Source organism: Emiliania huxleyi, assembly GCF_000372725.1.
Source record: "Emiliania huxleyi CCMP1516 unplaced genomic scaffold EMIHUscaffold_1075, whole genome shotgun sequence".
NCBI lineage: Eukaryota > Haptophyta > Isochrysidales > Noelaerhabdaceae > Emiliania > Emiliania huxleyi.
Genome location: NW_005201949.1, coordinates 1 through 11,310, shown reverse-complemented (window position 1 = coordinate 11,310; position 11,310 = coordinate 1). Strand labels below are relative to the sequence as shown.

The following is an 11,310-nucleotide window of genomic DNA, read 5'->3' as shown; positions in this document are numbered from 1 at the left end:
AAAATGAAGAGAAAAGAAAAAAAAAAAAAAGAAGAAAAGAAGAAAGAAGGAAAAAAAAAAAAAAGAGAAGAAAGAAGAAGGAAAAGGAGAAAAAAATGGGGGTTGTTTGATAAATGAGCTCGGTTACCAGGAGAGAAAGTTTTCGGCGTTAATTGAAAAGGTCGATCACTCCGCCTTTCGCCTCTCCCGGACGGTCGTGCCGCCGCCGTCGAGCGGCGTGTGCGGCGGCGCGGTGGCGGTCGTGCGCCACAGCGCGTGCAGGCAGGCGGCGTAGGCGCCGACGAGGTGGCAGCACGCGTACGCGGAGAAGGCGACGGCGTGCAGGTCGGGGTAGCGGCGCGGCGGCGGCAGGGCCGCCTCGGCGACGTGGAGCGCGACCATCCCGGCGAGGGAGGCGGCGAGGAGAAGGCCGCCCGCCGTCGCACTGCCGCCCACCTCCATCGGCGGCGTGAGGGCGGCGGCGAGCGCGCCAAAGGCGAGCTGGCAGACGGAGTAGGCGAGCCGGAGCCCGTCGCGCGCCAGGAGCGGAAACATGGAGAAGGCGGCGAGCAGCGCGAACCAGGCGTACGCGCGCGGGTGCTCCGTGGAGAGAAGAGCGGCGGGCAGCAGCGGCAGCAGCAGGTGCTTCTCGTGCACCTGGGGGCGGCGCCGCCGGGAGCCTGAGGTGTGCAGCTCGAGCTGCCGGATCCGTCTCTTCAACGGAAAGCCTCACCCCGGCAGCACCTCGGCCGCATCTCGGCAACCCCCCGGCCGCATCTCGGCAGCACCTCAGCCGCATCTCGGCAGCACCTCGGCCGCATCTCGGCCGCATCTCGGCCGCATCTCGGCGGCGCCTGGAAGGAGAGGAGGAAGAAGGCGAGGCCGCACGCCGTCGCGCAGAGCAGGAAAGCGCGGCGCAAGGGCGCGCGCAGCAGCAGCGCGCAGGGCGGGAGGAGTGCGGCGAGCGTGCATCCGAGCGAGAGCCGCAGCAGCGCCTCGAGCGCGAGCTTGGCCTGCAGGTGTGAGGAGCGTGCCGTCCGCAGGCGGGGGGCGTGGAGAGCGGGTGCGGCCGGGCGGGCCTGCCTTGAGCTTGAGGGGAGGCAGCAGCGCCATCGTGCACCACACGTTGGCAACCTTGGCGGGGAGGCGTCACGGACGCGTCACGGACGAGTCCCGCGGCGTGCCCTCCGGCAGCAGCAGCGCATATGTTGTACATATACAGGGGCGGGCAGCCTTGTCCTCGTACAGCGAGCTAGGAAGTGTCTAGGAAGTGTCTAGGAAGTGTCTGGGGCGGGCAGCCTTGTCTTCGTACAGCGAGCTAGGAAGTGTCTAGGAAGTGTCTAGGAAGTGTCTGGGGCGGGCAGCCTTGTCTTCGTACAGCGAGCTAGGAAGTGTCTAGGAAGTGTCTAGGAAGTGTCTAGGGCGGGCAGCCTTGTCCTCGTACAGCGAGCTAGGAAGTGTCTAGGAAGTGTCTAGGAAGTGTCTAGGGCGGGCAGCCTTGTCTTCGTACAGCGAGCTAGGAAGTGTCTAGGAAGTGTCTAGGAAGTGTCTAGGGCGGGCAGCCTTGTCCTCGTACAGCGAGCTAGGAAGTGTCTAGGAAGTGTCTAGGAAGTGTCTAGGGCGGGCAGCCTTGTCCTCGTACAGCGAGCGCGAGGTCGGAAAGACGCGGCGCAGCACGGCGAGCGTCGAGTCGTACGGCGTCGCGCTCGCCAAGAAGGGCGCCCAGCACGCGGCGAAGGTGAGCGACGTGACGGCGCCCAGCGCGCAGAAGCGGCTCGCGGCGAGGCCGACGCCGCGCGTGCGCAGCACGCCGGCGAGCAGGTAGCAAAAGACGGCCGGCGCGAGGTAGAGGCCCATCTGCTTGAAGTTGAGCGAGAGCGAAAAGGCGACGCAGCAGGCGAGGGGCCGCCCCGACAGCGCCGCCACCAGCGCCCACAGCGCCAGCCCCAGCGACACGCAGTTGTACTGAAAGTGGCCGTGGTCGACCAGCACGAGAGGAGGGCTCAGCAGGAGCAGAGCGAGCGTGCGGGTGGGCGCGCCGCCGCCGCCGCCCGCCGCCGCCGGCAGGCGCGCAAAAGCGAGCGCGGCGGGCACAAACACGAGCAGGTCGGCCACCAGCACGGAGCGGCGCATGAAGGCGCGCGTCTCGGCGCTCTCGTGGCCGCGCGAAGCGTGCAGCGCGACGAGCTGCGGGTGCCACGCCTGGGCGAGCCGGCCGACCGCCCAGCTGAAGTGCGCGCTCAGCGGCGGGTAGTCGAGGCCCCAGTACTGCAGGTCGTTGTCCGGGCCGTGCACGTACCACCTCTCGGCCGGAAGGTTGACGGTCACCTCCATCCAGTGGCGCTGCGCCTCAAAGTCGCCGTACATGGGCGGCACGCCCTCGCCCGAGTAGCCGTGCAGCGACACGCACGCGCGCAGCAGCACGGCCGCCACGATGGTGGTCGTCGTGGCAGTCGACCGCATATACACCGACGTTGACTTGTCTTGCCAGTCTTGTGTTTATCACAGTAGCCCGAGGACGGGGGGGGGGCGGGCCTCACCCGGGGCTCACCGGGGCCCGGCCGTCCCCGCCCCCTCCCTCACCTGCCCCACCCCGGGGCCTCACTCGCGATGCGCCGTCCCGAGAGGGGTAGCTCGCTGCCCGACCCAGGGGCACCACGGGCGGGCCACGCGCACACGCGGCCCTGTACGCCTACCGGCTACCGCGCGCCCCCGGCCCGCACCAGCGCCACGCCGCGGCACCACCCGCACACCGCCGAGGCGAGGGAGAGCGGCCCGTGCGGCACCACCGCTCACACAGAACAATACTACAAATCAACTAAACGGGTGCCCCCACTCTACTCTGCACAGACAGTCCGCACTGCTCCAAACGCACAAGTCTCTAACATCTAACGAAGCGGACGCAAAAAGCGCGCCTCGGCGAGACGGGTCGTCTCACTTTGCCTGGGCCTGCTGGAATCGACGCACGCCAGCCTGGACAGCAGCTCGCGAGAGGTCCTCCTTGTCGCCGTCCTCATAGGTGACGTGGAAATATCCCGACTCCTGGTCGTAAGAGACGACCACTCCGACGAAAGTGCCATGGCCGGCAAAGGTCTTCATCATCCGCTTGCCCACCAGCTCGGTCCGCTGCACCTTGCGTGGTGGGGAGCTGCGCCCCACCTCTGCTGCCCCCGCCTCTGCCCCCGCCTCTGCCCCCGCCTCTGCCCCCGCCTCTGCCTCCTCCGCACCCTCCGTACCCTCCGCACCCTCCGCACCCTCCGCATCCTCTGCCTCCTCCTCTGCCGCCTCCACCTCCATCGGTGCAGCGCCGCCTACTGCGTCGCCAATCTGAACCACAGTGGCGAGGGTGGCGCCCGTGCCAGATGGGCCGGCGGTGGCGGTGGCGCCGCCGGCGCGGGCGCCTGCGTCAGCGGCGGCGGCCCGCGGGTTAGCCGCGGGGGTGGCGGCAGCAGCGGCGGTGGCGGCGGCAGCAGCGGTGGTTACGGCAACGGCCGCGTTCGCCTCCTTGTTCCGCTGCCGCGTGGCCCTCGCCTTCGCCGCGCCGCGCACGCGGTGCAGCTTGACAAAGTGCTGATGCATGAAAAAGTCGCGCAGCTCCTTCTCCGTCACGGCCGAGTCGTTGATCTGCGCCACCGCCGCAAGAATCTGGTCGGGCGGGAATGGTCGCAGCGGGCACTCGGCGGTGGCACGCTTGAAGAGCCCGAGGGCAATCTGCGACGGGTACAGGCAGTCGCCGCGGAGCGCACCGAACTTGTCGGCCGCGAATCGAGAGAGCGCGGCGGCCGGCTTCATGTAGTGGCCCGGGCGGTTGGGGTCGAGGTAGCAAGGCGGAATTGGGGAGAGAGCAGGGCCTCCCTCACAAAACAGGTCCATGCGCGGCGTACCCGTGCACCATCCGCAGCGCTGCGAGTCGCAGGAGCCCAAGGTGAAGAAGTAGGGCTGGTCAGGCAGCCTCTGCGCATGCATGACGAAGCGCTGGAGGTACTTGATGTGAGCAACCATGTCGGGCCGCTGCCGCTCGATCTGCGCCCGCCGAGAGGCCGTCGTCGACTTCTTCAAGTACTCGGAGAAGAGCGGCGCGCGCTCCAGCACGATGGTGGCCTCCTCGCACAGCTGCTCCGCCCCCAGCTCTGCCCCCTTGACCGCGAGGATCGAAGCGCCGCCAAGGCCAGAGATCTCGGAGAGCGACTCGCGGTACCTCTCCTGATGGTGGCGCCACATTGCGTGCACCTTCGCCTTGTCGAGATCCCCGGTGCTCGCATCCAGCAGAGAGCCGCACGCGTTGGTCATCGCCACAAAGCCGGCCGCCCCTCGCGTCTCTTGTCCATTGAGCCGCTCCACCTTGTTGAGCGGAGAGGAGTGCGAGCAGCGCGTCGAGGCGCCCACCTGCCGGCGCCGCATCTCCGGCCTCCTCTTTGGTCCGCCGAGCATCAGCTCGGCCAGCAGGCACTGGGTCTCGGCGCGCGAGGGGTCCTCGTCGGCGCCGCCGTCCACCTCAATCTGCATCACCGGCTTGTACCCGCCGTCGGACGAGCGAAAGAGCGCAACGCACCGCTCGTCGGTGTTCTCCTGCAGCATGTACAGGTCTGCGAAGTGCTGCGATGGGGAAGAGGGGTGCAGGCCGTCCACCTTGACGACGGCTATGTTGATCTCCCTCCCATCGGCCAGCGGCGCCGCGCGGATGCTGGTCACGTAGAGCGACGAGCAGACGCTCGGGTCGTTGTAGTCGTGCTGCACCGCGCCCATGCCCTCGCCGACGGTGGGGACCGCGTGCTGGTTGGTGGTGCTGCTCGAGTTCATGCGCACCTTCGAGTGGTCGTCGCGCTCGAACCACAGCCACTGAAGCTGCGAGACCAGGTCGCGCAGGTAGTGCGCGATCTGGTAGTGCGCGGCCGACTTGTGCTTGTCGATGTTCTCCTCGGAGACGCGCTTCACGTTCCTGCGGCAGGCGAGCGCCACCGCGTTCTTGTACCGCGCTGCCGACCGCTTGCGGCGGCTCTTGGCGATGCCCAGCTCCACCACCGCGCCGTATGAGATGTCGATGCCAAACCGGCTAGACAGCTCGAGCTGGATCCGCCTGAAGCCGGAGCCCTTCTTGAGCTTGCGCGCCTTGTCGCTCGTCAAGGTAGCGTCGCGCCGCCACGCATCCGCGCCGATGTCGTTCGCCGCGCAGATCTGCTCAATCTTCTCTCCGATGTCGGGATAGCGGCGCAGGATGGCGTCGACGCAAGGCGAGCGGCCGCGCTCGCCCGCCAGCGCGCGCAGCGCGCTCGAGACGGCGTCAGACTTGCGGGCGGTCGCGTTTGCCCTCCGGCGGTTGCGCGCGATGAGCTTGACAACCAGCTGCTGTGCGCCCAGCGCAGAGAGCCGCGCAAAGCTGGCGCAGTCGGAGTTGTCACTGTCCGAGGCAGCGCCATCGTCGATGCCAGCTGCGCGCGCCTCGCGCCGGAGCGACAGCGCAATCTCCTCGGCGTCATCGAGGAGAGAGGACTTGGTCGCGCCGGCGAGGAGCTCCTCCTCGCTCTCATCCCACGCCGAGGGATGGCTCCAAGCCTACCAAACAGAAACGAAAGGTTCGTTAACGCCCGTCGGGGGGGGGTGGGCGAGGCGGGACGGGCGTTAAGTGTGAACGGGGTGTGCGTTTACGTGAACGGGGTGATGTGACTACCACTAAGCGGCCGGATCAATCTCCCGTCGGAGCTATAAGGGGTGTTTGCGCTCCAGAAGTCGATGCCGCTCATGGCGTACTCGTCCCAATTGTCGCCAAGGATCGTCTTTGCGTCTGCGTCGGCCGCCGTGAGCGTCTCGAGGTTGGTGATCCCCATCGCCTCCAGCTCGGCGCGCACTCGCTCCACATCCTCAGCAGATGGGATCTCGGCCGCCCACGACGCGTCTGGCTCCTCCGGCCCAGTGGTGGCCGCCTCCAAGAGGTCCGTTGCGTCCTCCCCCTCGCCTGCTGCTGCCGCACCAGTGCCGAGCCCGTTGCCTGCAGCGGCGGCTCCCGAGTCGCCGCGCGCCTCGCCACCCTCAGCCTCAGCCGCGTACTTGCGCTCGTCTGCCTCCAGGCGCGCAACCTCGTCTGCAATGTCCTGCTCGGTGATCTGCCCGCAGCCGATGCGCGCGGTAATCTCGGACAAGGTCTGCAAGTTGGCGAGCTCGGCGCACACCTCGAAGGTCGCGAGCGCAGCCTCGATCTTCTCCTCCAGCTCTGCGCACGCCTCCCTCGACGGCGCGCGGTTCGTGCCCAGCAGCTCCCGGCGCGCGCGCGTGCCCTGGCCCTCCAGCACCGCCAGCTCCACCAGCTTGCGGTCGGAATCGGTCGAGCACAGCCGCTTGAGTGCCCGCAGGCGAGCCGTGCTGATCATCGGCCTCGAGCTCAGTTCGAGCGTGCTCAGCGCCGGCTCGACGGCTCCAACCATGCCGTCGAGCATCTTGTAGTTCACGTCCGGCTCCTTCGCCATGACGATCCAGCCGGTCTGCTCGCCGGTGCTGGTGCCGAGCCGCACGGCAACCGCCGGGATGTGCATCAACTGGTCGAGGATATTGCGGGCTTTCGTCACGCCCGAGGAGCCGCCTGCGTCCTTCCACAGCTGCCGCAGCGAGACGCGCGCGCCGCGCTTCTTGACAAGGATGGTGGCAGCGCGTATGAGGACGTTGCAGGCGCACACCGTCTTGTCGTTGTGCCCGCGCGCAGAGCACAAGTGCCGGGCCGCCATAATGTACTCCTCGAGTGTGATGCCCTCAATAGGCGAGACGCGGAGGCGGCCAATTTCGGTGCTCTCCTTCGCGAACGAGTCCTTGACGGCGAGCTGGTCCGCGAGCCGCTTCACCGTCTCGAGTTCGGACGTGGTCGCTGCCGGGATGTTTTCGGCACTGACCTCGGGCGTAGAGAGCTGCTCGAGGAGCGCGCCCTCTCCCGCCGATCGCCTCTTGTCGGTGGCGGCCTTCTTCCCCTTCGCCTGCAGCTGTCGTAGCTCCTCCTGCAGCGCGGTCTTCTCCACGCGCTTCTCCGACAGCGTGTTTATGACCGTGACGGCCGCTGCAGAGTTGTTGGCTGCAATGAACTCGTCCTTCTGCTTCGTAAGCGCAGAGATCATGTCGTCGATATCGCTCATCAGTTTCGGGATGAGCATAAGCCGAGCGTCGCGCTGGTTGGGCGTGATGGAGACAGCCGGTCGACGCGCCGGCCCGCCGGCCGCCTTTTCCGGTGCCGCTCGCTTTCCAGCTTCACCCTGGGCGCCGCCCGCGCGGCTGCCGTTCTTCTTGGCAAAGCCGAACCCCTCTGCTGCTATCGTACCCGCCGCTTTCTGGAGCTCCCCCACCTTGGGCCTCTTGCCCTCGAACCTAGGGCGAGAGTAGGGGCAGAGCGTGTGTGAGTCAGAGTCAGAGTATTTACGTGTACATGTGTCGGAAGTGACTGCGGTTTGGCGCACCGGACGAGCCAGGGCTGCTCGATGGCCAGTCTGCACGCCGCCTCGTTGAGCGCAATCTGCCAAGGTTGCAGCCCGAGGCTGCCGTTGTCTCGGCCATAGACCGGCCGATTCCCGCCGGGAGTGCCCGCGAGCCATTCCTTGACACGCTCCGCGTGCAGCCTCTTGCGCTGCTCCTCCGGCTCGGTGGCTCCGGGTGGCTGCGGCGCAGCGGGCGGTGCGCCGTCTTGCTGCGGCGACGACCCTGCCTGAGGCTGAGCCGGCGGTGGTGCGTAGAGCGGCTGCGTCCCTCCCTGCTCGTCGCCGACGAGCCAGCCGCTCTGGTGCGCCTTGGCGAAGTGCTTCATGTTGCGTGAAATCTTGAAGGCCTTCCAGTCCTCCATGCCCTTGTCAATGGCCAGCATCTCAAATGTCTTGCGGTCCTCTTGGTCGAATCGGCCGAACTCGTTCACATCGCCGTAGCCAATGCTAATCAGGAACTGGGAGTAGTTCCGGTCGGTTCCAAGGTTCAACGGTGCGAGGAAGGCTTCGAGCGTCTGCTGCGAGGCGTTCTGCGTGATGATCTGGTCCCAGTTGTCCATTGGTTCGGTTGTGTCGTCTGTGTATCTGTGTTTCGCGCGCGCGCCTAAGTTGACCACAAATCCCGCCTAAAAAATTGAAAAAAGCACGCTCGGAGTGCTCCGACGAAAGAGCTGAATGGGCGAGCTGAATGGGCGGGTCGGGTGGGGGGGGGGGGGGGGGGGCCACCCCGGGCGCCTCACTTTGAGGAGGTCCGGCCCGCCCCTGCCCCTTAATGGCCCGGGGGGGGGGCCTCACCCCCAGCCGGGGCGTCCCGGGGGGGGGTCTCGGGGGGAGCCCCGGGGGAGGCCCGCCCCCCCCCCCTCCTCGGGGTAATGTGAAAAAAACATTTTTCGCAAGGGGGGATTTCCCCCCGCTGCTTCCGCTTTGCACCGGGATTTCTTTTTGGAACAATTGAAAATTTCCCCCCCCCGGGGTTTTTTTCCGGTTTAAAAAGCCCTTTCCGCCTCGATCAAACCCTTTCTGCCCTTTTCCCCCCCCCTGAACCCCACAAATTTGTCCCCGCTCACTCGGATCGGCACCTGCCTGTGTCTTGCCCTCGCCACCGGAGCTCCCGCTGACATCAACTCGGATCTGACGAAGGCCGCGCTTCAGGCTGCGGTTCCGGAGGCAGGAATGGCCGAGTCGGCGGCGCATACTCAGGTGCTCGCGGCCCGCCGCCCACCACGCCTGAACGCGCGGCGACTGGACGAGTTGACTCTGACCCTGCTCTCAACTCCGACCTTGTCGCCAGGTGCCCGGTGGCGGCGGCGCCGAGATCCAGGAGGAGTTCGCCTCACTGATTCAGCCGATGTTGGGCAACGCGACCAACGAGACCTGCACTGACCCGTTCCCTGTCGACATCTTCAACGAGACTATCCGCCAGCAGGGAGGGTACAGCAAGCTCGCGCTCGTCTGCATCGAGGGGACCGGCCTCGGCATCATCGGAGGCGACCGTCTGTACATGGGGCAGCCAATCACCGCCGGCATCAAGGCATTCACGCTCGGAGGCCTCGGCTTCTGGGCGCTGGCCGACTACGTCAACGTGATGCTCAACGCGGTCACCCAGGCGCGCCCCCCCGCCCCAGCGGCCAGGCGCGACCGTGCCTCACCCTCGCCTCTCCTCCCCGCGCCGTAACAGGACGAGGGGCAGATGTGGTCCTTTGCGCCGCAGACGTGGACCCTGCAGGACGGCAAGCCCGCCTTCCTGCACTTTTGGACCGACTGCAACCTGAAGTATGCAAGGCTGGCGGCGCTCGGCTTCATGGTCGTCGGCGCGGTCGTCGCCTACAAGGCGGCAAAGAAGTGCCTCACCACTGTCTTCGACTTCTTCAAGAACGGCGCCTCCAAGGCGGGCGAGGCGGCGGCGGGGCTCCTCTGAGCCCGGTCGGGCGCGGGGCAGCACGCTTTGTGCGGCGGGCGACCGCCTCTGAACTCAGAGAGACGAGTGGCCACTCACGCACCTGCATGAATGAGAGATACTTTGACTCACAGTATATACACACGTACACAGAGCTGGGAGCCCGCAGTACCCCCCTTGGCACGTCATGGAGCATTGGAGCAGACGGTGTCGGGACGCGGGAAAGTCATTCATTCCATTGCGAGTTTTTCGTACCGCGAAAAATAATCACACCGCCGCGCGCACGACCTGACACCAGCGCAGTCCAGACGAGAATCTCGAGAGTGTGTAACCCTTGTACGGCTCCGCGTTCTGCATGACTGTGAGGTCACTGTGACTCTCGACTCTCTCCGCGAGACGATTGGGATTATTGCGGTGTGCAGATTTTTCACAGTTTCACCGCACGCTTCACCCACAACCGCGCACCGGGGGGGTGAGCGCGGAGAGCGCGGGGCGGACCGAGAAGCACAACAGGCTGAATGGCGTACGGCGATGGGGGATGACACATGACTGACTCTGGGCCTGTTGTGTTCGCGGGGATGCGTGTTGACGAAGTTTGCGTGAAGAGCGCTGTGAAAGCGTGACAAGGCTTGTGGCACAAGCACAAGGGCGACGATGTCGCGATGAGCCCCCAAATAGATCGTTCCTCGTGCGCCTCATGGCAGCGCCGCGGCGGCTTGCGCCCGCGCTGCTCTTCGCGCACGTACCGAGTCGGCAGTCGGGCTAGAAGGGGCAGGCACAGGGGCAGGCACAGGGACAGCCGCCTTTGCAAGCGCCTCAGGCGCGGGGCCGGCCGCCACGCCTTGGGCGGGCTCGCCATCGAGAGCGTTCGTGAGCGCCGCTGATGCCTGCTCCCGAGCCGCCCGACGCCGCGCCGCCCTCGCGCCCGGCGAAGCTTCCCCCGCAGGCTGAGGAGGCGTTCGATGTAGCGCCGGCGGCGAGCTCGTCGCGTCGGCTAGCGGTGGGAGCGTCGGGCGCGAGGGCGTGGCGGAGCTCCCCTCTATCCACGGCGCCTGCGACGCTAGCGTCCCCCCCGCTGTGCTTGTGACGGGCTGCCCCGCTGTGCCCGCGGCACTCGCAAGCTGCGCGTCGCCAGGGGGCGGCAGGTCGACAAAGCGAGGAGGGGGGCGCGCCTCGGCGGTGGGCGGCGCTCCACGGAGAGGGGGCAGCGTGACCTGTGCCCGGCCTGTTGGCCCTGCTGTAATGCGGCTACCGGGCAGAGCGGCGGCGGCCACGTTCGCAGCATCCTTGGCCGGCACATAGCTCACTGAGGTGCCAGCTCCCGAGCCGGCGCCGTCCGGCGACTCGACAACCGCCCCGGCATCCCCCTCGGGCGGAGAATCCGCCACCTGTAGCCCTCTCCGCTGCCGCCTCCGCTCGCGCCGATCCGCAGTGCCGGCAGGCGCCCCTCCCTCTCCCTCTTCCTCGCCGTCCCTAGGTGGCTCGGCCACTCGCACGCCCGGCTCAACCTTGCCGCTGTCCCTCCTGCCAGGCCTGCCTCTGGTGCACACGAGCACCGTGAAGACCAGCGCCGCTACTCCGGCACAGGAAAAGATGACGACCAGCAGTACCAAGAGCCACGTTGCAATGCCGCGTCGGTCGTCCGGAGTGGCTGGCGGGAACGGAGGCAACGATGGCGGTGCCGGCGGCGGGATTGGCGGCGACGGGGGCGACGGGGGCGACGGGGGCGGCGACGGGGGCGACGGGGGCGACGGAGGCGGCGGCGGAGGAGCTGGTGGACTTGGTGGTGATGGGGATGGCGGCGGATGCGGCGAGGGAGATGGTGGTGGCGATGGTGGTTGGGGTAAGCCGGGCGGCGCGTCGCTGAGCTGGGGATAGAGCGTCCCGGTCACGCCAGAAGTCGCGCTGAGCGATTGCAGCACGACGCTGTCATATCGATACGAGTAGTCGAGCGGGACAAGCAGGGCCTCTTGCGACAAAAGG

General features: G+C 67.0%; 2 protein-coding genes across 2 annotated transcripts; one reads left to right on the top strand and one right to left on the bottom strand.

Annotated features, from left to right (window-relative positions):
- Positions 1 to 157: 157 nt before the first annotated feature.
- Positions 158 to 2,473, bottom strand: ALG6-2 (Dolichyl pyrophosphate Man9GlcNAc2 alpha-1,3-glucosyltransferase). The gene is made up of 3 exons (XM_005792435.1): positions 1,609 to 2,473; positions 835 to 1,113; positions 158 to 636 (listed from the first exon to the last, which is right to left on the bottom strand). The coding sequence occupies exons 1-3, from the start codon at positions 2,440 to 2,442 to the stop codon at positions 166 to 168; spliced, it is 1,584 nt and encodes a 527-aa protein (XP_005792492.1). The 5' UTR covers positions 2,443 to 2,473; the 3' UTR covers positions 158 to 165.
- Positions 2,474 to 8,423: 5,950 nt separating this feature from the next.
- On the top strand, positions 8,424 to 9,603 carry EMIHUDRAFT_446813 (hypothetical protein). Its single transcript, XM_005792434.1, has 3 exons — positions 8,424 to 8,630; positions 8,722 to 9,036; positions 9,109 to 9,603. Exons 1-3 carry the CDS (start codon positions 8,604 to 8,606, stop codon positions 9,346 to 9,348), a joined length of 582 nt encoding a protein of 193 aa, XP_005792491.1. The 5' UTR covers positions 8,424 to 8,603; the 3' UTR covers positions 9,349 to 9,603.
- Positions 9,604 to 11,310: the final 1,707 nt, after the last annotated feature.

Excerpts from the sequence above, each read along its gene's own strand:
- ALG6-2 (XM_005792435.1), bottom strand. The coding sequence starts at position 2,442 with ATGCGGTCGACTGCCACGACGACCACCATCGTGGCGGCCGTGCTGCTG. Across the intron at positions 1,114-1,608 it reads GCTCGCTGTACGAGGACAAG|GTTGCCAACGTGTGGTGCAC; the intron begins GCTGCCCGCCCT and ends CTCCCCGCCAAG. Across the intron at positions 637-834 it reads TTCTTCCTCCTCTCCTTCCA|GTGCACGAGAAGCACCTGCT; the intron begins GGCGCCGCCGAG and ends CGCCGCCCCCAG.
- EMIHUDRAFT_446813 (XM_005792434.1), top strand. The coding sequence starts at position 8,604 with ATGGCCGAGTCGGCGGCGCATACTCAG. Across the intron at positions 8,631-8,721 it reads AGTCGGCGGCGCATACTCAG|GTGCCCGGTGGCGGCGGCGC; the intron begins GTGCTCGCGGCC and ends CCTTGTCGCCAG. Across the intron at positions 9,037-9,108 it reads TGCTCAACGCGGTCACCCAG|GACGAGGGGCAGATGTGGTC; the intron begins GCGCGCCCCCCC and ends GCGCCGTAACAG.